The sequence below is a fragment of the Hetaerina americana genome, unplaced genomic scaffold, assembly GCF_022747635.1.
Source record: "Hetaerina americana unplaced genomic scaffold, ioHetAmer1.1.p SCAF_3, whole genome shotgun sequence".
In the NCBI taxonomy this organism is placed as follows: Eukaryota; Metazoa; Arthropoda; class Insecta; order Odonata; family Calopterygidae; genus Hetaerina; species Hetaerina americana.
Window position 1 is genome coordinate 41,184,064 of NW_027286874.1, and position 25,213 is coordinate 41,209,276.

Here is a 25,213-nt window from a genome sequence, read left to right on the forward strand (position 1 = left end):
GCGGCATGCAAAATTCACAAATCAATGTATGTAGCATCATTTTAAACAGAAATGTTAATAGAAGAACTTAATAATTCTAAAAGAACTTAATAACTCTAAATGAGGTCTTTTTATTATGCTTGTATTTCACTTCCAGTCAAATCAAATTTCATTGATACTGCTGGACATTTCAAAATCCATAGTCTTACTAACCTTTACTCTGGTATAAGATAAACTCGATAGGAATGCAGATATTTATATGTATCATAAATACTTATCATTAGCATCACATCACATAAAATAATTTTTAAAAGCAAAAGTAACCAAAAAGTTTTTTTTTATTATAAAAAGAAAAAAAATATTACAGCACTGTTACAATTTCTACCAATCAGGATTCAATCTATCTGCCTTCAATACATTGAAATTATGTTTGTTTACATACTCTGCATTTGAAGTAACAAATTGAAATAACATTAGCAGATTAGCTGTGTTTTTGTCCCAAAATAACATCTATTTGACTCTAAAGCAATCTTTAACTGAAACAATACAATTAATGATTCACAAGCAATCAATCACATCACTTTAATAAAACCAAATTGACTATCATGTGTTAATGATTGGATGAATTCTAGGATACACATTAGGAAATTAAATTATAGTTCTCCAAAGCCTTGCCAAAACAATTTTTTATGTTATTCATAAATAAATAGTGATGCAATTTAATATAAAAAATAATTAAGTAATTAATAACATAAGAATGTATTTTCATGGAAGGCTCTTTGAAAAACTTTAAGGCTGGTAAAATAAGTTAATTCAGATATACTCTATTTAAGCAAAATTAATTGACAATTGTTGGATTTTAACAAATATTTCTAGAATTCTCAGCTTTCAGAAAGTTTTGCAGTGTTCTTACTTTGTATCTTCAGCTTAGACCACACTGATGTTGAGTAATGACAAATCATAACTGAAGAATAATGTAGAAAGTATTGGAATAAAATCATACATGTTCCAGACTCTCCATTCGATATTCATAAATGATTATTTTCAATTAATAATTCATTAATTTCATTCAAATTGGGTTCTAAAAAGAAAAATTAGGATTACAATTATTACTATTATAGCTGTATAATTGGGACACAGGTGTAAAGAATGACACTGAATGCAGTAGTGCAATGAATAGTATGCATTTTGATTTTAGCATGTTGATGTTAAGCATGCATCTGTAATATGGTACTGCATGTCAATGTTTAAAATCGATCAAATTTTGCATCCAGTTATTTCAGGTTGAAACAGCGGCAGACAGGAAAAACCTATACTTCAACATCCTGACAAATGAGAACAATGTGACTCTCACAGTAGAAGGGGGTGGTGTCAATGCTACTGTTATTCAACCAAATATTGCAGCAACTAATGGCATTGTGCATATTATTGACCGAGTCCTAGGAGTGCCATATACCACTGTTTACCAAAAGTTAGCAACTGACCCAATGTTAAAGTAAGTTGACTTGGAATTGAATTGGGCATCTATGTATCTTGAGGGAGCATATATGATAAGATTTTATTATTACAGCAAAACTTTTAATTTGGGACAACAAGAACGCTTTAATGAGCAACTGAACGACACTCGGAAGAGGTTTACTTATTTTGTGCCACGGGATAGTGCTTGGGATAAAGCAGAGATCCTTTCACCATCAGCTCACAAGAAGCTCTTCATGAAGGAATTTAGCTACCATGTAAGTGGAAAAAACACCCAACTTATATGAATGTTATGGAAAAAGAGGGGATAGAAACTAGATTGCATTGTAAGAATTAGTACCACTCCATGGAAAAATTCTGAATAGAAATGTTTAATGGTCTGGTTCAATTATTTTTGCAAATTACAAATGAGAATCACATTGCTATCAATTCAATGTAAAATTATTGTAAGCCACCATAATTCTAATAACAGAAATTACTTTCTTTTTAAATGGAATTTTTGTGTTAATACTATGCATCAGTGAAATTTTTCAATCTTTATTTTCCTAGTTTGATGTAATGAATACTGTATTGCAAAATGGACCCTTCTTTTTTCCTCTTATTATGGGCTATAGGGGTTTAATTAACTTGCATTAAATTTGATGGTGAAATCTTTCCATTTTATTGATATCCATCTACATTAGGGGCTTTACATGAACTATGACCCTCCCTCATTGGTAGTCAAGCATTAGGTAAAGCGTGATATTTTACAATATATAATCTGCTTTTATGCAATTTATACTTAAATGATAAATTAAAAGTTTAGTTCTTAAGTGTTTTTTATAATAAACTGTAACAAGCCCAAGCAATAAAATCAGTCTCCAATTCAGATGATTTATAACAAGTCTTTGATGACTCTAAATCATTATCTAATTATTATTATGTATAATCATTGTCTAATAACTCTAAATAATCATTTAAATTAAAATCTAATATCAAATATAATATTGATAAGAATGCTAATTGAACTATTTTCTCTAAACAGGTGAAGCAAATCCTTGAAAGGCATTTAGTGGTTGACCATGCTTACAACATGGCCGATTTGAAGAATATTGCCAACAGTACAGTGATTTTACCTACAGTGAGAGATGTCTTGAAAATACGAGTGAAAGAAATTGACAAAAGTGAGTGGCTTAGGTTTTGAAAGTTATTTCTCACTATTTGGTTTTTTTTAATCAATCAGTGAGTGTTATTTTATCAAATATACTTCTGTCTTCTCTGTGTTAATGTTATTTTTAAGTCTGGTGCCTTTAATACACCCCAATTCAGTCCCAATCGTAAGTATATAAGGTAGTAACTAAACACTATACATGCCACAAATGGCAGGTTAAGAAATGCATTGGGCCATGCATTTTGCTTGTTGCTTAGACATTAGTAAACACTAGGAAAAATCATTGTGTTTAACAAAGTCGATCCTTCTGGTTACCCATTATAGTCAACTTTTTCATCAGAGAGTTTAATCTCTCATGTTACCCAAGAATAGAAGTGTTCTTCCTTTAGAACAAGACCATGCATTTAGTTCTATATAAGCCTGATTTTATGATTTATACTCCTGAAGAGTCAATAATAATACTAGCAACCCTTTTGGAAGAACATGAGAGCCCCTATTATTGATAAATGTTTAAAATTTACAAATGAAGACTCTATTCAATTCTCTGGTAAACTATACCCAAAAGTGGTATCACTGTAGTAAAATAATTCTAACACTAAATGGATCAAATAGCATGTGGTTTCTTTCAAATTTAAACATATAAACATAACAACTGTAATATAATAAGTTATACCGGTATGGATTAAATTCATTGCACCAAAAATTTTATAAACAGAATTCATATTAAAAATTTATGAGTCTAAATTAAAATCCAGAGTCTGTCGCATGCCATTCATACATTACCACCCTTGGCCCACTGTTAAAAGCTGTATAGTTTAAGATAATTAAAAGCCAGTTTGAAATGCCAGAATAAGATTTTCAGTAAATAGGTAATATCAGCAATTTTAGATATGATAAGTTACCTGCATGCACCCATAAATCATTATTTGCACTCATTAACTCATTGAGAGAAGGGAGAGAGAAATAATAAAATCCCAAGGAGAAGGATTTGACTCTCATTCAACTGAAATAAAAATTTAGATATTCAAATTCACTTTCTGTTTATTGTGACAGATGGAGCTGAGACAAATGGCTCGGGTAAGTAGGTCAATTTCATGGCAGTTTCAGGCACCATTCATTCCACCCGGTGTAGTAGAAAATTCAGTAGTGTGAAGAGTGGTCAGTGTGTCTCATCCATTACTCTTTTTTTATGACCTTCACTTAGAGCTTCCAATTGCATTTCAAATATCATAGTGAACCTAATTAAAGTGTCACCATGTCAAATTTAAAGTTGAATTTGTCTCATTGCTTCTATTATTTTTGTTTTAATAAATTTGATTCCATTAAACACATTGACCAATCAATGCTTAAACCCCTTGTCCAAGATGCATTTCTTATGTGCCCTTTGTGAGTTAAATTCAAACCTTTTGTTGCACACAGTCAGGGCTAGCTCAAGGTGAAAATGTGAATGTAGTGGTAATAAATATTTCTGCACCCTGTTTAAAAAAATCTTCATTTTAAATTTCTCTTTCCATGCATTAATGCCTGTTTTGGGCCCTAAAAATATTTACTGGGTGTTTATGAACCATTCACTTATGCCCTAAGCTGGCTCTGCACACAATTTTAAAGCTGGAGGAAAAAAAAAGATTCTCTGGCGTGGAAAAATTTTTTATGTAGTTGTGTCATAACCTATTTATTTACTTTCATTTTTATGTGATGAAACTAACGTGTTCAGGCATACCCTGTTGTTAACCAGAGTTGCATGCCGACTAACAACAAAAGCATGAAAATACCTTCCTGTGAATGCATGATGTATGTTAAATGATGAATATGCTACATTCAAAGTATGTACTTACTTTGCAATGCTAAAATTGATAACCAGTGGTTCCATTTTTATTTTAATAGAAGTATCTTTTTCAGTTTTTTAAGAAATTAGCCAAAGAAATATTAGATGTTCAATTTACAATCCTTTAATAATGCCATCATTCCTTTCTGGTTACAGAACATATAGTAAATATTTATTTTCTTAAATTATTTATTCAGCTATTGAAGAATTACTCTATTGGCAGATAATAGGATGAACTATTTAATTTCAATGGCACATATGCTACCAATGAGACTATATCACTGTTAGCTAATTAGAATGAGCTTTCCATTAACAGGAAAATGTTAAGTTCTTTTTCTGTAATATATATTATGACTTTCATCCTAGCCTTCTTAAAGAAGATGTAATAACTGGTGGAGCAAACACTGCTATCATTTGAAGAGGACAAATTTACTTGAAAAATAACTATGATCCTTAATGTTTATTTTATTATTTTTATGATCTTTGATTAATTATTTTAGGACAATAATTATCTATATTTTTGTATTAATTATTGTTCATTTTAATTTGTAAATTTTTGTCCACCGGAAAAATTTCGATAATGTGATATTAGTATCAGATAATTCTTGTCTTCTTAATAGCTGTTGAAATCAAACAATGAAGGCAACAGAAATTCCATTGCATATTGTTTGATACTTTTCAAATGTCTAATTAATAGAGAAATATAAAAATTAGAGAAATGAACAATAAAAGTATTCGCTGGGAGGAGTGTCAACTGAAATTCAATATAACTATTTCGAATTGACTAAAGATTATGTCTTAAACCATAATGTATTCATTAGATTTAGTAATTTTATAAGAGGTCATATTTGTCTTTGAATGCTTTGAAATTTCTAAGTGGCATTGCCTTTAGATGACAAGAGAAAATGGTAAACATGAGCTTATAGTTGTGCTGATAAAAGGCTTTTTTTAAGTCACAGAGAATTGATCAATGGTAAACACCAACTTATATTGTCTTGTGTAATGCTTCTTATCAAAGATTTCAATTTATAATTTGCTTTGCAAGTGTAATTTCACATAAAAGACAGTCCTTTCTCATGTCTAATACTTCAATTTCACTTTTGAAATACTTTCAGGCTATTACTTGGAATGGCAAGGAGAGAGGATACATGTATTTCGGCCAGATGTAGAGTGTACCAATGGTGTGATTCATGTCATCGATTCTGCTCTTCTGAAGGAAAGTGATGTGATTGTGACGGGTGGCTCCATGCCTTCATCCCTTCTTCTCCTCTCACCATTGGCCTTCCTTGCTCAGCTTGCCCCCTTCTTAATCGTTAAGTTCTTGCTGTAAAGCAAGGCAGGCAGAAATAATCATCCCTACAGCAGATTATATGAGATCACCATTGGAACATTTCTTCCTCCTCTGATTGCGACTCATAGACCATTCCACATATAATAAATAGCCTCACATTATCTAAATATGTACTTGAAAGCATGTAAGGTTCAGCCGGAAGTCGTCGGAAGAAGTTCAACACGCAGTGACGCTGGTAATGACTGAAGTGGAACATCCAAGTCGATCAACTCTCTCCCCTCATTGCCCATCAACAAAAATATTATCATGAGCAGACAGAGGAAGGAAAAGGTGAAGATGCTGCTGTGATTGTTTAATTCACAGGGGTATTAAAATCCCAGCCTGCTGAAAAGTTTTTCAAAGATATTATGAATCTGTTCCATTGCAATATTGTGGTCTGTGGTAGTCCAACTTAATTGAAAAATTTCTCAGGCTAAGTTAGCACCCCAATGTGTTCCATTCAACTATTAAACCTTTGTTAGTTCCTCCAACAATTCTACTTCTTGTTACAATCATTATCTTTCATCACTTAAAGGGAGTCTAATAGCTTTTCCTGCCTGCATGAAGATGTCGTTTTCATTTCGTACCTTGCAAATGAAAAGAGCTTGTCGATATTAGACTGAATTTTATTTTGTGTGGTGATATGACATATAGCAGGTGAACTTCTTTAGTTAGCTCAGCAAAGACCATTAAGTAATACGTTACTTATTTTCAGACTCTTATAGTTGCAGGGTCTGATGATAGAAGCAATACATGTTATAATGTTTTATTATTTCCTTTCTTCATGTTGCAAGACATCTAACAGATGGTATTTGTTTCAGTGACCCCATTCAGAGGATATTTCTATTGAAATTTGTGCACTGAGTGATATTTCCATGCTGTGAGATTTCTTTGTGAGGTGGTGTCATTAGCCTTACAAGGTGGAACTGAGAAAGTAACTGCTCCAAAGAGCATAAAAGATAATAATATAAATATTAATTAAGTGTATGTTTTATTGCAAGTTTTCATTCAAACTATTTCATTTAATCTACTCTCTATTTTGTATTTCTTCAGTATTTATGTCCCACCAACCTCATACCATGTTGATGTATTTCTTCGGCTCTTGGATATGATTGCTACATATTTAGGAGAGGAAGAGGTGAGAGTGAGGAAATGAAGGCAAAACGGGATACTCTTGACATGAAAATATATGACCCAAGCCTTGTGTAAATGTTTTTGATTCAGCTCTCTATGCTACTTGTAAAAAATTATAATTAGGGTCAATTATGCATGACAACTTCATTTTCCTCCTCTTTCTTCTTCCCCTCAATATTCAACTCTATTGCCCATTTTCTGCACTATTGCATATTTTTGTTGTTTCAAAGTTCTTATTTCAATGTCTTCACTTGGTTCAGGAGTTGCATGTTTACAAATGTAGTAGTTATCTATTTTAAGCAACATATCCAAAATAATTCACATTAACTTGCAGATTGGTCCAGCAAGACTGTACATTTTTAAATATATAAATAATTATAGGTTATAAAAATATAAATATATATTATATGAAGCTAGTTAAAACTGAGTAGCTTACTAAAATATTTATTTTGTGAGATGAGAAGAGCCTGTAATCTTGCTGCTGTGTAGTTGAGCCTATGAAATTTGGAATTGGAGGCCAAAACTTGAAGCATTTCAGGGTGGTGCCAAATATGAAAAGCTTGTCTTTTTTTGTTGGTTTGGCACTCCTTGTATAGAAATAGACTCCAAAGCAGCTATTTTGCCTCAGATGTTGTAAGATGAAAGATTCTTTTGTGAACTCTTTCATTAGCCTGATTTGTGGGACCTTGCTTAGCTCCTTAAATGTTTTTACATTCCATGTTCGCTTTATATTCATACCTTTGGGACTGGAATAGTCTCAGATCGCAAGTTATTCTTGTCCAAAATGTACTGTCTTTGTGCTGTGCTTTGAAAGTTTGGATGTGTTGTCATTATAATTAGTAGAGTGGATGAATGAAAATGGATGTGTGAATTGGTTTGCAAAGTGTGTTTTTATTTTAGAATGCTGAAATGCTTCACTTTTTGAGAAGACCAGGCGGAGAGTACCTGTGCAAAAATAGGTTAAACTTATAATACAAAACCCCTACCTGTCGCCAGATATTCTGATATTATTGTAGAATAAGAGTTCTTGCCTTGTTGTAAAACATCATGTTCTCATTCAGAACCAGCAGCAAGCCATAATATTGTTGAATGTGTCAACAAAATGCACTGAGTTCAGTAATCCATAAAAAAATCTGATACTTAAAAATGAAGAATGTGGCTTCTGTGGTAAGGAGAGTGTTCTCCTCACTATATCTTGCAAACAGTGCTTTTAGTATCTTTTGAATTCAATTAGTACAAATTTACAAGCCTGACTGCAAGCAATGTCTCTAATATAGTTTTTAGAGTTCCAACGTTGCTTCTCCAGAAAACAATGTCTTTTTGAAGTGAATTATGGCTGATGTGTTGGCTTTTCTAGTTGGATTATAGTGCCATCTGGTTTTGAGTTGCTGGGATTACTGAACAGGTGCATGGATTTCACGTAATTTGACCTGAAACCTAGCAATGACCTGTTAGCTATAACAATTTGAAATATTAATGTCTCATAATCATGTTTTTATGGGTTCTCATTTAAGATGTACAAAAGTAATAGCATGCAGGAAATGAAAATCTAGGAGCTTTAAACTTCAAATTCATTATTCTAAAGAGGAAACAACGGTGTGTTCACAATTGCTTATAGGTGGCAGTCATTGTCTTCACTAATACAAAACACTTCTATAATACATGGTAAAAAAAAAATTAATGAAAGCCGGCACTGAAGCCACCCTCATTGTGTACATAATTAGGCCAAAACAATCAAATGAAGAAGCATGAAACAAGCCTTAACCATGATTGCCATTATGTTCCTCATTTGTTTAACATTTCAACAGCCATCAGATTTTAAACTCTTTCATTCTCATGGTGTTGTTGAACAAACTTTGAATAAGGTCGAGGAATTGAGAGTGACCTCAATTCTGTGTTGATTAGTGCTTGTGAAGTGCCCCATGCAGCCTGCTGAGCTATGCTCTGGCCCTGGCGATTGCCCAGCCACTGCCACTACCAAAATGCACTCTTGTGCATATATCCCCTGCTGTATCAGATAGGCCTGGTTGCAGACATACAGGGGGTATAAATGGCGGAAGACAATAGCGTGCCCCAGCACTGTGTAGTCCGGACTTTGCACGCTCACTTGTTCAGTTTATTTACTTTGTTCCAAAACAAAAAGAGTATCATTGATAGCTGTGTATAATAAAACATGGACCAAATAAAGTGAATTTCCACAACCTAGTGCTGTTTAAGGCTTCTTCATTTCATGAACCAACTTGTGAAACTTACTATTTTGTTAAAAGCATATATCAAGTCTTCTTTACTTGAATTTGATGAAGATTGTACATATTTGAATTATAATTTAATTGTTGTAATTTCATTGGTATATTAAACATTTCTTTCTCACTCTTAGCATTATATTATTTGAATGCTAAAATTACTTCAATCGATATACATGCTATAGCTCATTGAAGGTAAGTAGGAAGTTCTCAGAATTCCTTCTGACACCTCCATTAAACTTTCTGTTGAATGAAAAGTAAACTTGCATCTTTAATTTTATTCAAGACCGATGAGTTCAACTAAAACAGCACCTTCTTTCAAATAAGAAATAACTCCACACTACTTTAGGGAGAAACTGTAATTGTGGTTATACACATTAAACCATAGATTGTCTAAAACCAGAAACCTCCTAACAACAGAATAAGTCACCATAAAAATGGGCCCTGGTTGATATGGGAGTGAGAGCAATAACTATCATGAACTCATTTTTGCATCATCAATTTTTATTAAATTTAAATTTTATTTATGGAATCCTGAAAGGCATCCTATTAACTTTCCAATCATTTATTTCAGTGACTCACATATAATTAAAATGCCACACAAAACAGGGCAGACAAAATTATCAGGCCCAGACCTAAGAGGATTATTATTACACGGTAATCTACCGGTTACCGTAGGTTTTTGGATGTACACAGCAATAAAATAAATATTTTGTGACTCCTAACAAAACAAAAAATCCAGCAACCTAGTCTACATCAGGTCCCTCTTCATCTCCAAGTGCTTCCTTCTTCCCTTCATCCCGTCCAACATCCCTATCCTGTTCCTGCCCTTCCCTGGTTTGCCTAACATTCTCCCCTCAATTTCAGTCTTCAACATCCCACTACTGATCAGTACGCCCTTCATCAATATTTCCAGCCTCCATAGGATTTCACCCAACAAACCCCTCTCTTCACCTTCCATACCAAGTAATTCCTCGTTTGTTTTCTTCTCTGTCCATTTCACCTTCTCCATTCTTCTCCACACCCACATTTCAAAAGCCTCCAGTCTACATCTATCCTCCTGCTTCAATGACCACGTTTCCACACCATACAAAGCTACGCTCCATATCAAAGTTTTTACGACTCTTTTCTTAACATCCTTACTCAACGTCCCCGTCATCAACTCCCTCCTCTTTGTGAAAGCCTCTTTGCCTAGCGCAATTCTTCTCCTTACGTCCCTACTACTTTGACCGCGTTGATCCAAAACACTACCAAGATACGTAAAGTGTTCTACCTGCTCTAGTTTTTGCCCTCCTATTTTAATGTTTAGCTTAGCCTTATTCTTTCTGGAAAATCGCATAACCTTTGTTTTCTTCATATCGATTCTCATTCCATTTCTGTTTCACTGAATTTTCAATTCACTCAGCAATGCATGCAACCCCTTGGCTGACTGGCAAACTAAAGCTTGGTCATCAGCAAACCTAACTGATTTTATGAATTCTCCACCCACTTTCATTCCTAACCTAGGAGGATAATATATATTTACATTCATCAGTTTGCACCAAGGTATATGGCAGAGCGGACATGTAGCACCTATGAAAATGGATGGGAACCAGAAAAGGGTTTCAAAGAAATTGAGTGGGAACCATTGATTTTTTGCTTCATGTTTTGCTTGTCGAAAAACAGAATGCTGAAATCTATTAGCTTCCAAGATATTGATTTTTATTTGAGGTTGAAAGTTAATCCAACAGTTTATGTCCAATAGAAAATTCTCAATTTAAGCACATTCTAGAGCAGCCAGGGGAATAAATAAGCAATAGATACAGTGAATAATGAATAGCAAATAAATAAGCAACCAAGAGACATTCTATGACATATTTTCCTCCTAACTTTAAGATTAACTGATAAATATTAAGCACATCCTCACTTCATGACACATGAAACGTGGATTCATACAAGATGATAAAGCCTCTTTTTATGCTGATGCATCCTATGCACTTGTCATGATAGTATGCACTATCAACAGGGCAAGTTGTTAGAGTAAAAGAATACATACTTGTATTATAGTATTACTAATGCATGTACAAGTTTTACAAGCATTTGAATGAATGTAAATCATTATAAAAAGACGTGGAAAAATACTTTCTACCTCTACCTTCTACACATTGACATTTTTTGTCTCTTCTGTCATAATAGAAGTGAAAATAGGCTGTTTTTTTCTTCATCTTAAAATTTTACCCCCCCCCATATATTCATTCACACACCAATAAAGTGTCAGGTATGAGGCTATAGAAGACAAATGAAATAGAATATTCATCAAAACAATTTTAATTTTCCACAATTGTCAATACAACAAATGCATCTTGTTCAGTCTTCTGCCATGTTTATAAGACAACGTCAACACAAACCAAATCCTTTTTGGTTAGATAAATATTTTACAAATTAAAAGAATAAAATGTTTAAAAGGATTGATTAAGGCATGGTGCCACAACATGATTGAAATAATGAAACATAACAATTAAGTAGCAGTAAATTCTACATTTCTCAAAACTACATTTTTATAAAAATCACAGATATATTAGATTTAGCTGCTATGTTCATACATTTGTTTTAATAGAACAAAGAGTATTTATTTTAATAATGATCTGCATAAAATTTAAGATATCACTTGTTGATCATGTTTTCAATGTGTACGTAAAAATAGAGAATTATATTCACATCTTAAACATATCACTACAATGAGGAGGAAATACTGTGACCTTGGTTACCAGTTCTACCAAAAAATACGGGAGAGCCACTTCAACTCAGCGGCTAACTCCATGAGCATACATAATCATACTAATTTTACAGGCATCACATAAAGGAATCTATTCTGCATGAAACTTGGGATTTCAAAAATAGTTTACTATGATACAAGGTATATCCCATGAGTGGTAGGACTTATTTTTTCCCAGATAAACGGACGGATGAGTGGCGGTTTCCCTGGCTGGGTTTCAGGAAAGATACCAGGCCAGTGGGCTCCCAGCCTTTGCAGAGTGCAGATTGTTCATTTGCAAAACCTCTACAATGTGAACAGGTTATGCTCCATCATGAACCAGTTACTGGAACAGGGCTACGCCATCGAATTTTGCGTGAAACTGGGCAAAACTGGAAAAGAGACTCATGACATGCTCAAGGTAGCTTATTGTGATAATACAATAGGTAGATAAGGTGTTCTTGAGTGGTACAAGTTGTTTTGAGAGGGTAGAGAAGATGTTGAAGATGTCGAACGTTAAGGATGCCCTTTGACGAAAATCTTGCACAATTGATGGCTTTGTTGGAGAGGGATCATAGATTAAGTGTTCCCATGGTTTCTGATGTATTTGGCATCCCTAAAAGTGATGTACATTGATTTATTTCCGGAAACATGGGCATGAGAAAGTTGTGTGAGAAGTTGATGCCGCGAGTGCTTTTGGACGAACAAAAGGAAACTAACCCACGGATCTGCCAAGAGCTTCTTGACCATGTTAGTGAGGATGCAATTTTATAGACAATGCCACAACTTCTTCCCCCATCTCAAATTCTTGCTGGCAGGCCATCATCATGGCTCAGTGGAAGCATTACAACAGGCCGTGAAATGGGAGCCTAGCAGCATTTCGGATGCCACATTCCAGAAGCTGTACTAGGCGTGGAAAACCCACCTGCAGCGGTGTGTGGATACACTATGGTGCTACTTCGTAGGCTTTTGAGTGAATGTATCAGGTCTGACAATGAGTTTTTCAATCGACTCAGTCCTTCTACTGTTGGGACAGACCTTGAACCAAAGAGGGCACTGTGAAATACAACTTTTAGTGATTCTGTGAGGTCAATTAGATATCATCTGATTCCCTGGATTCAAGAACATATTTCTAAAGAAATTGTTAGGGTATTTATCCAACAGTTACTTATGTTAAAACTATTAAAATTAAATAAAAATATACTGCATATTCATATTTAACAAAATACATGCAAGTTAAAATTAATTCAAAAGTTTTCAATGAGGAAAATATTTCTAGGGTTCATATAAATAAAATTAAATGAACAAGGGATCAACAAAAAATTGATTTAAAAATCACGCATAAAAAATAAATATGATTGAGAGAAGTCAGCTCATCTTTTGCATCCTATCTCTTCAAACATCACAAAACCAATACAGTAGCTGAAAGATACTCCCTAACTTGTACAATCATTTTCAGATTTGTCATAATATCCATCATAGTCGTATTCCTCTGAAGATATCATGTATAGTTTCAACATGTCATTCATTCAAAATATTAATACATACATAGAATGTGGCCAAACAAATGTTAAAAGTGAAGATGTCGTTAAGTACACATGAAAATAAATCTAATTTAAGCTCGAATTTGGACTGTTTATAAGGTTCATAATTTACAGCAAGAATATCATATGTGAAACCTTTACCGTGTACTAAAATGATTTTTTTTAACTTGACCAAAAATGTCATTTTAGCACATTGCAGTGAGTTAAGTAAGCTTTAATTGTCAATGATAAGTACATACTAATTCCTAATGCCATCCCAATATGAAACTGCATGCCTGTATCCATTTCATTGATGAAATCCATCAGTTCAATTCTGATTCAAATGCCTTGGTTGTATGATCATTGCACGATCAAAACCTTGCAGAAATAATTTGAAAAAATTAATTCTTATAATTCCAAATCCATTTTTTATGAAATTACAAGAATTCCTGTTTAGCGGTCAATAGGTATCAGGTATATAAATGCAATATATTTGATTCTGGAGTGAATCTCACACACAGCTATATGGGATGTAGCTAGGTACTGCCAACTGTTCTCCCAAACCAACGAAGATATTTTTAGCTGCAAGGCACATCACTCCTTGCCTTTAGCCCATCTAAATAATGAAAATGATTTCCATTGCGTTGACGACCAGTACAATATAATATTGGTCATTGAAATCAAAACACTTGCAATTAATGTTTTAAATGGAAGAATAATAGTTTTTGAGTGATAACTTTTTCATAGTTTATATCATTTCACTTTTACATTCATACAGTGAGGTGAAGAAATAACTAGAAGGGAATGAAGGAATAGGAATTAACTTAGGCTTCGATGAATACCTAATCTCACAATTAATTAGCAACCAAATGAATTCTGATTCAGAAATTCCTTCCAACCTTTCATTACACATTAGTAACTATATTACATTTTGGGGTTAATTTATATCAATCAAAACCAGGACCATGAATGTAAGATTCTGACACAAATACTATCTTTAACTTTGATATTAGACTCTCTCTTTCCGAAAATGAGCGCCAAATTACGCCTTTACCTCTCCATTTGGAGTAAACCCATGTTAATTTCCTTTAGGGAATGGTGGCAAATGCTTGCTGAGAGTGTGGTAGTACTCAGAAGATTTATTTGCTATATGTTCCACGTTGCCCATATACTCTAAAACTTCATTCATCTGAAATCAAAGTGAATCGTACAATTATATACATATATATCGGATGGTGGCTACCTGTGACTTTACGTAGCACGACAGTACTAACATATTTTTTGTATTCCTGAAGACGCTTGAACTTCTGATTATCTTCATACACTCCTTTTAGGTGTTTGACAAATAATATGCACAAGGAAAGACTAAATACTACGACGGCAATAGAAACTGCACTAGGTCGGCGGTAAATCATCATCGTTAATATTTCTATCCTTGTCGCATTTACATCTTCAGTTGACAAGTTCAATATTAATTTGAAAACATTTCAAGAATATATATAAATTAGAGTAACATACATATCCATGAAATGATTTGGTAAGGATGTGAATACATCTTTGGACACATCCTAAGATTGTATTTTACCTTACGATGTTATCCGTTACTTGAACTAAAATTAGCAACCAGATTTATAGCGAAGCGGCAAACTGTTTACATAGTGGGCAACAAGACTGCATCACCAATCTCCATCTTAACATTTAATGATCATTTGCCACGCGCTTCTACAGACTGCCTGAAAATTCTCATATTCACCATCGTAAAATTGCTGTTCTTTTGTAATAAGTAAAGCAAGGACTCGATCCAATCAAAGTAAACCGCGTAACAACGAACGGCTTTTGTTATTCATTGTAATTGATATTTAAAATACGTAAATTTAAATACGTAAGAAATATCATATTATTTATGCCTGTAAACTTAATATTGTTCGCCACTGTGACCATTTAAAAGAAGCAAATTTGACGTATTAAAATTCGAATAATTTTAAGCCATGGGAAGAGTGCTAGGGAAGTACAGCATCGCTAGAGATATCAGTGTTTCCTGTTCTTAATGTCTTATCAAATTATGGGAATACAAATCTGTGATCTTCATTTGGAAAAGGAACCTGCAAAATGAAGTTGACTTTCCTGGTTGTTTTGTGCCTCTCAGTACACATGTGTCACTGTGGCCCTGAAGAAGAAGAAGGTGTTAAATATGCCGACAAATGTGAAGGTAGTGCTTAGGTTCTAAGAGAGAAGGAGATCCTTTATAATATTCATAACCAGTGATAAAATTTCGTTACTTGTGCCTTAATCACTTACAACTTAAAGTTGTATTATCTTTTGCTGGGTTTCTAAATGGGTCCTGGTTTTGCCATAACAGGATCTCATCGGAAATAATTTAATCCCCGTATGCCCTTGTTACTCTTAAACGTGATTCTATCAGCGGTGTCATTCGTTTGCCCATGAAAGAATATTTTCACGTGTGCAATGAACAAAATTGAAGGATAATTTGTAACTTTTGTTTTAGTGTGCAAAGTAGTGGCCATTGAGTTGGAGTCCCGTCTACAAGAAACCGGAAAATCTCATGAAGTACTGGAAATTGGGTATTCATTAGATTCAGACAAAAACAAAAAAAGAATGAAGTATGAAAAATCGTAAGTATTAAAATATAAGTAATGAGTAATAATTAATGTATTATAATAGTTAAAATTTCAGTGACTTAGCTTCAATGACCCTATCTTCTAGGGAACTGAGGCTAGTGGAATCTCTTGATGGCGTGTGTGATAGAATTTTAGAATACAACATCCATAAAGAAAGATCTGATAGTACAAGGTTTGCCAAAGGAATGAGCCAAACTTTCAAGACTCTCCATGGATTAGTGTAAGTGTTTGCGAGTATGTGGCAACGTGTTTCTCAAACCTATTTTTTTAAATTTCCATAACTATCTTCTTTTGCAGTTGATCTGCGCGTTGATCATTATTGATGCTTATTTTTATCATTTTAGGGACAAAGGTGTCAAAGTGGAGTTAGGCATTCCATTGGAATTATGGGACAAACCTTCTGTTGAAATTACAAATATGAAAACACAGGTTAGATTTTCTGCCATTTTAATAATCATTTAATGTAAGGTAACTCTAATATTTCATTGATTGTCTGACCGATAAAAATGCTCTTCTACCTGCTCCTAATAAACTATGAGTGAAAATTTTATTGCATGCTGCGGTCCTAGCCCAGATCAAAATGCCAAAGAAAATGAAAATCTCCGGAAAATTACCTTTTTTTTTTGTGAAAATGTAATGTATCATTCCTTAAAGGATGCAAAAAATTAATATTTGATGTTAAAACTGATCGTCCATGACAAAGAAGTCCAAATGTTTTGGAAGGAATGATGTGAATTTCTGTGAAAGGAAACATTTCATTGGCCCCTTTTGTATAACTCATTGAACAAAAGAACAACTCAAGATATCTGTGAACTGAAGTAAAAATTAGCCTTCTTGGCTGATTAATGAAATAATTTCCCAATAAATTTAAAAAAAGCATTGAAACATATATAGCAGGCTATAGATCTAGGAGATTTATTGGATGTGGTAATAGAGTTTGACTCTTTTACAGGGCTTTCAGGGTACCAAAGATGAATGCTCATCATATCTATTATTGTTATATCTATAAATACATTTAAATATATATATATATATATATATATATATATATATATATATATACATACAAATATATCCCTCCCCGGACTACAACCTTGACGTGGTGGAAGGGCTTGTGCGTTCCGATGACCCCTAGAGCTGTGCTGGCGGGAGTAATAAAAATTGCTCCTGGTAGGCTCACCCATGCCAGATAGGTCGAAGGTTAGGAGCCAGACGAAAGGTAGTCCACGCAGCGTCTGTTCCTCAGTGAGGCAGCTGCAATGGCGTCTGACCCCAGTGGGGCGGCCAGTAAGTGATGGTGTCACGTTAAAAACACTATTGAGGAAGGCAACGGGAAACCACCTCAATTATCATTCCCTAGAAAAATATGATGGACAATAGAGATATTTTGAGTCCTGGCAACCACGGGGCTCGGCCCAATCGGCCGTGTGTCGTGCCCGGCAGTGGGGGAGGCAAGGCTTCCGCGGTCGTCATCCCACGAAACCCTTGCAAGGGAAAACCAGCAGCAGCAGGACAGAAGACGCAGGAGAAGAAGACAAAATTAGTTAGAATAGGAACGTGGAATGTTAGGACAATGATGAGGACAGGGAAATTGGAGAATGTTAAGCGAGAGATGGAAAGGGGAAATATAGATATTTTAGGTCTATGCGAGGTGAGATGGAAAGATAGCGGGGATTACTGGAGTGATAAGTATAGAATAATATACAGCGGTGGGGACGAGAGCCAACGAGGGGTTGCCATAGTATTAAATGAAGAGGTAGGAAGAAGCGTAGTCAACATAGAGCAGGTAACGGATAGTATACTACTAGTGGAGATAAAAGCAGAACCGACGAACTTAGTTATTATTCAGGTATACATGCCACCGAGCAACCATAAGGAAGAAGAGGTCGATAAGATATACGATCAGCTAGAGGACATGATCGCGTGTGTTCCAGCAGGGAAACATTTGATAGTGATGGGGGATTGGAATGCGACGGTAGGCGAAGGAAGAGATGGTGATGAGGTGGGCGACTACGGTTTAGGCACGAGGAATGACCGCGGGGAGAAAGCAGTTGAGTTCTGCAGGAGACAGGGGTTAGTCATCACCAACACTTGGTTTAGACACCACAAAAGACGCAGGTATACATGGAAAATGCCAGGTGACTCAGGAAGATATCAGCTAGATTATATCCTGGTTAGACACAGGTTTAGGAATAGTGTGATAAATTCCCACAGCTTTCCGGGAGCGGATGCGGACTCAGACCACAATTTAGTTGTTATGAAATGTAGCGTACGTTTCAAAAAGATAAGGCAGGGGCGGCAAGTTAGAAAATGGAATGTAGAAGCATTAAATGGGTTGAAAAGGAAGGAATACAAACAGGCGGTAGAGAAAATAATGGAGGATGGTAAAGGGCTTATTACTATCGAAGAAAAATGGGAAATGATCAAAAAAGGGTTGTCTGAAGCCGCAAAAGACACTATTGGAACCGTTAACGCTAAAAGGACTAGGAAACCATGGATCACGGATAAGATGATTACAAAGATGGATGAGCGGCGAAAATGGAAGAATATAAATACAGAATTAGGCAAAATGAAGTACAAAGAATTGAACAATAAATTGAGGTGGGCAACAAATAAGGCAAAAGATGCATGGTGGAAGACGCAGTGCGAGGATATGGAAAGTCTCCAGAGGAAGGGCGAAATCGGTGCGCTGTACAGCAAAGTTAAATCGTTATCGGGAAGTAAGAAAGGAAGAGCTATGCTAATAGTTAGAGATAAGGCGGGTAAGGTAATAGTTGACGCAGGAAAGATCCAAGAGAGATGGAAGGAGTATATAGAAGAACTGTATAGTAAAGAACTCAGACCAACACAGTTAGACATTGAGAAAGAAAATGACGTAGAGGAAGACAGCTTAGGTCCAGGCATACTAGACAATGAGATAGAGAGGGCATTAAGGGAGATGAAACTAAATAAGGCCGTGGGGGTAGATAACATTCCCGTGGAACTTTTTAAATGCTTAGGAAAATGTGGGAGGAAGAGACTATATGGGCTGATCCGTAGCATTTATGAGGAGGGAATCTGGCCGGAAGACTCTGTGAGAGCAGTTTTAGTTCCGATTCCGAAAAAGGTAAAGGCCACGTCATGTGAGGACTATAGGACAATTAGTTTGATATCCCACGCAGCTAAAGTTGTTCTCAGGATCATAAACAAACGGATAGAGAGTAGGGCAAATGATTACTTAGGGGATGATCAGTTTGGGTTTAGGAAGGGGAGAGGTACGCGTGATGCCATTGCAGTAATGAGATTATTAATCGAGAGGAATATAGAACACAACCAGGAGGTATTTGCCTGTTTCGTAGATTTCGAAAAAGCGTTTGATAGAGTGAATTGGGAAAAACTAATGAGTATATTGCAGAAAATAGGAATAGATTGGAGGGAAAGGAGGCTAATCCGCAACCTGTACATGTCTCAGACTGCTCAGGTGCGGGCGGGAAACGGGGAGTCAGGATGGGCAGTGTTAGGAAGGGGTGTAAGGCAGGGTTGCCCATTATCACCGTTGCTGTTCAACCTGTATGCAGAGGAAATGATCAAAGAGGCATGGGAAGAACTCGAGGTAGGAATGAAAGTGGGCGGGGAATTCGTAAAATCAGTTAGGTTTGCTGATGACCAAGCTTTAGTTTGTCAGTCAGCCAAGGGGCTGCAAGCATTGCTGAGTGAATTGGAAATTCAGTGCGACAGGTATGGGATGAGAATCAACATTAATAAAACAAAGGTTATGCGATTTTCTAGAAAGAAAAAGGGCAAGCTTAACATTAAAATAGGAGGGCAAAAACTAGAGCGGGTAGAACAGTTTACGTATCTCGGTAGTGTTTTGGACCAACACGGTCAAAGTAGTAGGGACGTAAGGAGAAGAATTGCGCTAGGCAAAGAGGCTTTCACGAGGAGGAGGGAGTTGATGACGGGGACTTTGAGTAAGGATGTTAAGAAAAGACTCGTAAAAACTTTGATATGGAGCGTAGCTATGTACGGCGCGGAAATGTGGTCATTGAAGCAGGAGGATATACGTAGACTGGAGGCTTTTGAAATGTGGGTGTGGAGAAGAATGGAGAAGGTGAAATGGACAGAGAAGAAAACAAATGAGGAAGTACTTGGTATGGTGGGCGAAGAGAGGGGTTTGTTGGGAGCAATCCTATGGAGGCAGGAAAAGTGGATGAAGGGGGTGTTGACCGACAGTGGGATGTTGAAGACTGTGATAGAGGGTAGAATGTTGGGCAAAAGAGGAAAGGGAAGGAACAGGATAGGGATGTTGGACGGGATGAAGGGAGGAAGAAAGTACTCAGAGATGAAGAGGGACCTGGTGTAGAGTAGAATTTAGGGTTGTGTTTTGTTAGTAGTCACAAAATATTTGTTTGGTAGTTGTGTCCATCGAAAAACCTACCTTAACCGGTAGATTACCTTAAAAAAAAAATACATATATATATATATATATATATATATATATATATATATATATATATATGTAGATATATATATATATATATATATATATATATATATATATATATATATATATATGTAGATATATATATATATATATATATATATATATATATATATATATATATATATATATATATTTATATATTTTTCCAGTGCCCTATATGTGATTTCACTTACTGCCTTTAAACACTATCTTACAAGCACATTGGATGACTAGTAACTATAATTGGTAGTATCAGGTGTAAGGTTTTGAAATCGATCCATGCTAGAATGTAACTTTATCATTGCGTGGTATTTTATTTTGATTCAATCTGGGTTTTGATGTTCACGGTTATCTGATTTTAGATCTGAAGATGAAGTTGAATGGCAAAACCTGGGTCATACCTAATTAAAATACTGTGGAATCACAAATTTATAACAAATACCTAATTAGGGTATATAGCATATGTATATAGCTCTAATATCTAATTAGGGGTATAGTATATGTATATAGCTCTACCCTGAGTAGAGTTCAGCTGAACAAGTTCAACAACACCAGTTGATATGACTGAGAAGGCAATATGACTTTTGGAGTTGAGATTTGAATCCATCAAAATTATTAGTCATACTATATATAGTTTTCCCCTGAGATTTAACCTAGCATTTTGATTTTATAAAATTTGAACTATTTAAGTTCATATGTTTGGTATATGGAAGGAACATTGAAGGTTGCAATCCTTGGGGAATAATAGTATAAATAAAATAATTTAATGTGAGTGTTATGAGTGCCATGTAAAAATTCCAATGGCCATAGTATAGATACAGTAGATACATGTATAGATACATAGATATAGTAGAAAAATTAAATTAATTGAGCATAGGTCTCTATGTTTTTCAAATATTTCTTTCAGTCCTCTTAAATGCCGTGCTGCATCAATCATGTAATGATAATGAAGCCGGCTACTATTAATGCTTGTGAGCAAAGATCTTAGAAAGCATTCGAAATTACGTTATGATATTTTAACATGGCTCAATCGCTTAACATAGCCACCCCAGTTGGTTCAGATGCCTTTGTATCCACCTCTCTGAGGCACACCTAGGCTTCAACTACCCCTAGTTTGGCTGCTATCCTTTAATATATCCAATAAAGATACCCTTTCCAGGCATTGCTCCAGCTACTGCTCACTTGGGATACTGGTGACTGAATTGGTATTTTGTGGTATGGTGGGGTGAAATTAATATGAAATTTTGTGTGCCATGAAAACATGTTAATTGTTATTATTTTCATTGTTATAACATGATCTTCAAGCATAACTAACTAAACAATAGAGAATGAGAAATGCTACAAACATGATGAATGCTTATCACCCAATAATCAGAACATGACAGCCCTGCCGCTATGAAAAGGTCTTAGGTAGGGTGGTGGATGTCACCTCTATGCAAAATATTTCTTCTGAAGATAAGCCCACACATCCCAACAGCTCTCACTGTTGCATCAGGAGTAATAAAAAACATACATTCTCCGTAATGAGGACTAATATATCTACGGACAGATTTTTCACATTTGATAGGTTTTACATGCTGCATGCCAGTATTAACTATATTGAATCACAGTAGGCCAGTAGGGCTTTTTTCTCTAAAGCAATTGAATGCATTTGTACATTTAATGAATACATGCATCAACAAACGTGCAGTGGAGAGCATATTTGTGAAAAAATATTTCTTTCCTGTACTACCTTTAAAAATTCTTAATTTTGATGAGGTGTGTAATCATGAGATCGCTATACCTTTCTTTGACTTGTTGGCACTACAAATATAATTCATTCCCTTTAATAAGTAACTTAAATCATATATTTTTCTTCAGGTCCCTGAAAAAATGCTAATATAAATTTTAATGCTTTAATGATTGACGTAATGTGGAAATTTTATGCTTTTCCTATTCATATGTTTTCCATTTTATTTATTTGAAATGTTAAAATATTCACTGTGTGAAAATAGTTTCTTAATCTTCTTGCCATGGAATCTGTTATATGTGGAGTAAGTCAAACCCCTTTGACCTTTGAAAACATTTCCCACTGATTAACTCAATTTTTACTGAGAGTCAACTTTTTAAATAGTTGCTCATTATAAAGTGATTATACTATTACTCTTACTTTTTCCTCTTTCATTCAGTGTGAGACCCTCATTGAAGATTATGAGAGTGATATTGAGGACTGGTACTTTCACCATCAGGGGAAGGACACATTGATAACATATTTGTGCACCAACAGAGCTTTGAAGGACTATGATGACAAATGCCTTGATGAAAAACTACCAGAATCAAAAAAGAAATCTAAGAGAGGCAATAAGAACAATAGGAAAGGTGATCAAAATTCCTTGAAAGAAGAACTCTAATTTAGAACTCGATTATGTTCAATTCTTTCTGAATTTTTGAAAGTGTTGCCTTGAAAAGTTAATTGATTCGTAGGGTTAACTTATTGCCCTAATTGGTAATTTTATTGAATAAATATTTTGATATGAAAGCAAATCATTGTGATGAATATAGTTTATAATCCAAATTGGCTCCGATTGCATGTCTTGCATAGCTAATGAATGTAAATGCCGTGTGTGTATGTACCTTACTATTTTCCCCATTATATTTGTAAAATCTACATTTGATTAAGTGTGAATGGTATTTCCATTTATGTGCTTAAACAGTTTTTGCTAATGGTTCAAATGTTAATTTGTTTGTGGTTAACTTTATTTGTCAATATTCAAGTGCAAAAAAAAATTCAATATGTTCTCAGTATTTTAAATATAATTTTGAAATCCATGGTGTTCTTATTCTTAATGCTGATTTATTTTCATCTTGTTTTTTTGTTAATTTTGGAGACTTTTCCTTCTACTCCCTCACATTTTAAAGAAAATCTGTTGGGGAAATTCAAGATTTTTTGGAATGTTTTGCTATGTTGTACCTTCATCCTCAAAACAATGTTTCTGAGACTTTGAAGCTTCTGTCTCCAAGACAGAAGCTTCAAAGCCTCTGGCCTGAAGAAGGAACTTGAAATTCCTCCAGAACATTTTCTTGAGAGTGAAGACTTAATTCAGCGGAGCAACCTAGAGGTTTAATTCCAGAGCAATACCATGAAAGGCTCAAAGAGGAAGTAAAACTCATTGTTGTGAGAAATTCCTTAATTTAGTGTAATAATCATTTGAATCAAGATAAAACCACTCATAATGTAGTTTTGAGTATTTTAATTTATTCTATATATATTAAAACAAATGAGTAGGACTGGGTGAAATCAGTTGGCAATAAAATGACTGATATATATGGTAGGTTAGAATGAATTTTTGGCATGAGGGACCAAAAAAGTGTTTTCATTTAAGTTGTTCCTTTTAGAATTATTTTGAGTTCATGATTTATGCATTCTTCGCATCCTCTGTGCTTTGACTTCAATATTCCAACTCCTTTTGTATCTTCTTCAGCTGGACTCATGATAATGTGGAAATTTGCCTGAAATTGTTTGCACATCCTATGCACCTGCCCCTCTACTAGTAGTTTTCATTCATGCTTAATTATCAAGATATTGATGGATAACATTTTAGAAACGAGAGAATGAATACGGCTACAGTTCATCATTGAGAATGAGCAAAAGGTAAGGTTAGATGTAAATCAGTTTTGAAATCAACTTTTGTTTTTAATGTCCAATTCAGATCCTCATAGTTTTGCACATCTGGTGCCAAACATTTAATTTTCAGTTTCAATTTAATTGATATTTTCGAAAAAGTGAAATAAAAAGACATTAAATCTCTCCTAAAAATGAGGGTAAAACATAAGAGAATCCTTACACTTCCGTACATCATCAGGTGGTGCACATCATCATCATCACCTGATGATAATGCACAGCATCGAAACCATGGTCTTAGAAGTGTTAAGTTTTTCTTATTTTTTACCCTCATCATGAAGGAATCCCACCAAGTTAAGCCTGAAACTGTCAACTCTACTAAAAATGTCATCATAGCAAGTTTATAGCCTTACTGCTTTGAATATAGTGCAGGTATTACATAAATTGAAAAGACATAAAGTTAATTTGTTTTCATTTTTAATTTGAATTTGGTAAATCAGCTTAAGTTATGCTTAGCAGTGGTAAAGGTAACTTACCATTTCTTATGCTATGTCATAATTTGCTGAGCATGGCATGGATAGTGTTTGGTGAATGCCCATGAAAGAAAATGGTAGTAAGTTATCCGCCATGCATTCGGGGTTGATTTCGATATCATTTAGCTTATTTCAATAAGTTTCTGTGGTTAATTGTTACCATGGGTGAAATACTTGCAATATCCCTGGTCTCTGCTAATGTGAGGTGTGCAAATCTCTATGATTGCTAAGTTGCATTCATGAGCTCATTCATATAGTTGTCAAAATAACAACTCCATATAAAGTATGTAATAAAAATCAAATTCTAACAGGATATGATGTGCTAAGGCTTCATCCACAAATAATGCCATCACTGAAAAATCTGGTCATTGTTCCTCATTGGGAGGAAGAAGTCAATAGGATATACAAACACGTAGAGGATATAATAGGGTGTGTTTCTGCCAGGATACATTTGATAGTGAATGGGGACTAGAATGCCATGGTAGGTGAAGGAAGAGATGGTGATGAGGTGGGGGATTATGGTTTAAGTATGAGGAATGACTGCGGAGGAAAAGCAATTGAGTTCTATAGGAGACAGGGATTAA

At 34.8% G+C, this 25,213-nt stretch overlaps 2 protein-coding genes and 1 long non-coding RNA gene across 6 annotated transcripts in view; 2 read left to right on the forward strand and 1 right to left on the reverse strand.

The window, feature by feature from the left end:
• Positions 1 to 9,264, forward strand: part of Fas1 (fasciclin 1) — a 232,970-nt gene extending 223,706 nt beyond the window's left edge. The window contains exons 9-13 of one of the 4 annotated variants that reach the window (XM_071587389.1): positions 1,254 to 1,474; positions 1,550 to 1,712; positions 2,480 to 2,618; positions 3,659 to 3,682; positions 5,546 to 9,264. In XM_071587389.1, coding sequence (XP_071443490.1) covers positions 1,254 to 1,474; positions 1,550 to 1,712; positions 2,480 to 2,618; positions 3,659 to 3,682; positions 5,546 to 5,760 — 762 coding nt within the window. In that variant the 3' untranslated portion in view covers positions 5,761 to 9,264. The remainder of the gene's footprint in view (positions 1 to 1,253; positions 1,475 to 1,549; positions 1,713 to 2,479; positions 2,619 to 3,658; positions 3,683 to 5,545) is intronic. The other 3 variants (XM_071587390.1, XM_071587391.1, XM_071587392.1) reach the window with 3 other exon arrangements.
• Positions 9,265 to 11,434: 2,170 nt separating this feature from the next.
• Positions 11,435 to 15,139, reverse strand: LOC139690700 (uncharacterized). Its single transcript, XR_011701495.1, has 3 exons — positions 14,980 to 15,139; positions 14,669 to 14,844; positions 11,435 to 14,583 (listed from the first exon to the last, which is right to left on the reverse strand). It is a non-coding gene; the product is annotated as an uncharacterized lncRNA (long non-coding RNA).
• A 57-nt stretch (positions 15,140 to 15,196) lies between these two features.
• On the forward strand, positions 15,197 to 23,303 carry CNPYb (protein canopy b). Its single transcript, XM_071587708.1, has 5 exons — positions 15,197 to 15,603; positions 15,901 to 16,027; positions 16,119 to 16,253; positions 16,378 to 16,462; positions 22,664 to 23,303. The coding sequence occupies exons 1-5, from the start codon at positions 15,504 to 15,506 to the stop codon at positions 22,883 to 22,885; spliced, it is 669 nt and encodes a 222-aa protein (XP_071443809.1). The 5' UTR covers positions 15,197 to 15,503; the 3' UTR covers positions 22,886 to 23,303.
• The last annotated feature ends 1,910 nt before the right edge of the window (positions 23,304 to 25,213 follow it).

Coding starts and splice junctions, on each gene's coding strand:
- CNPYb (XM_071587708.1), top strand. CDS start 15,504: ATGAAGTTGACTTTCCTGGTTGTTTTGTGCCTCTCAGTACACATGTGT. Junction 16,254..16,377: donor AAGACTCTCCATGGATTAGT/GTAAGTGTTTGC, acceptor TTATCATTTTAG/GGACAAAGGTGTCAAAGTGG. Junction 16,463..22,663: donor TTACAAATATGAAAACACAG/GTTAGATTTTCT, acceptor TCTTTCATTCAG/TGTGAGACCCTCATTGAAGA.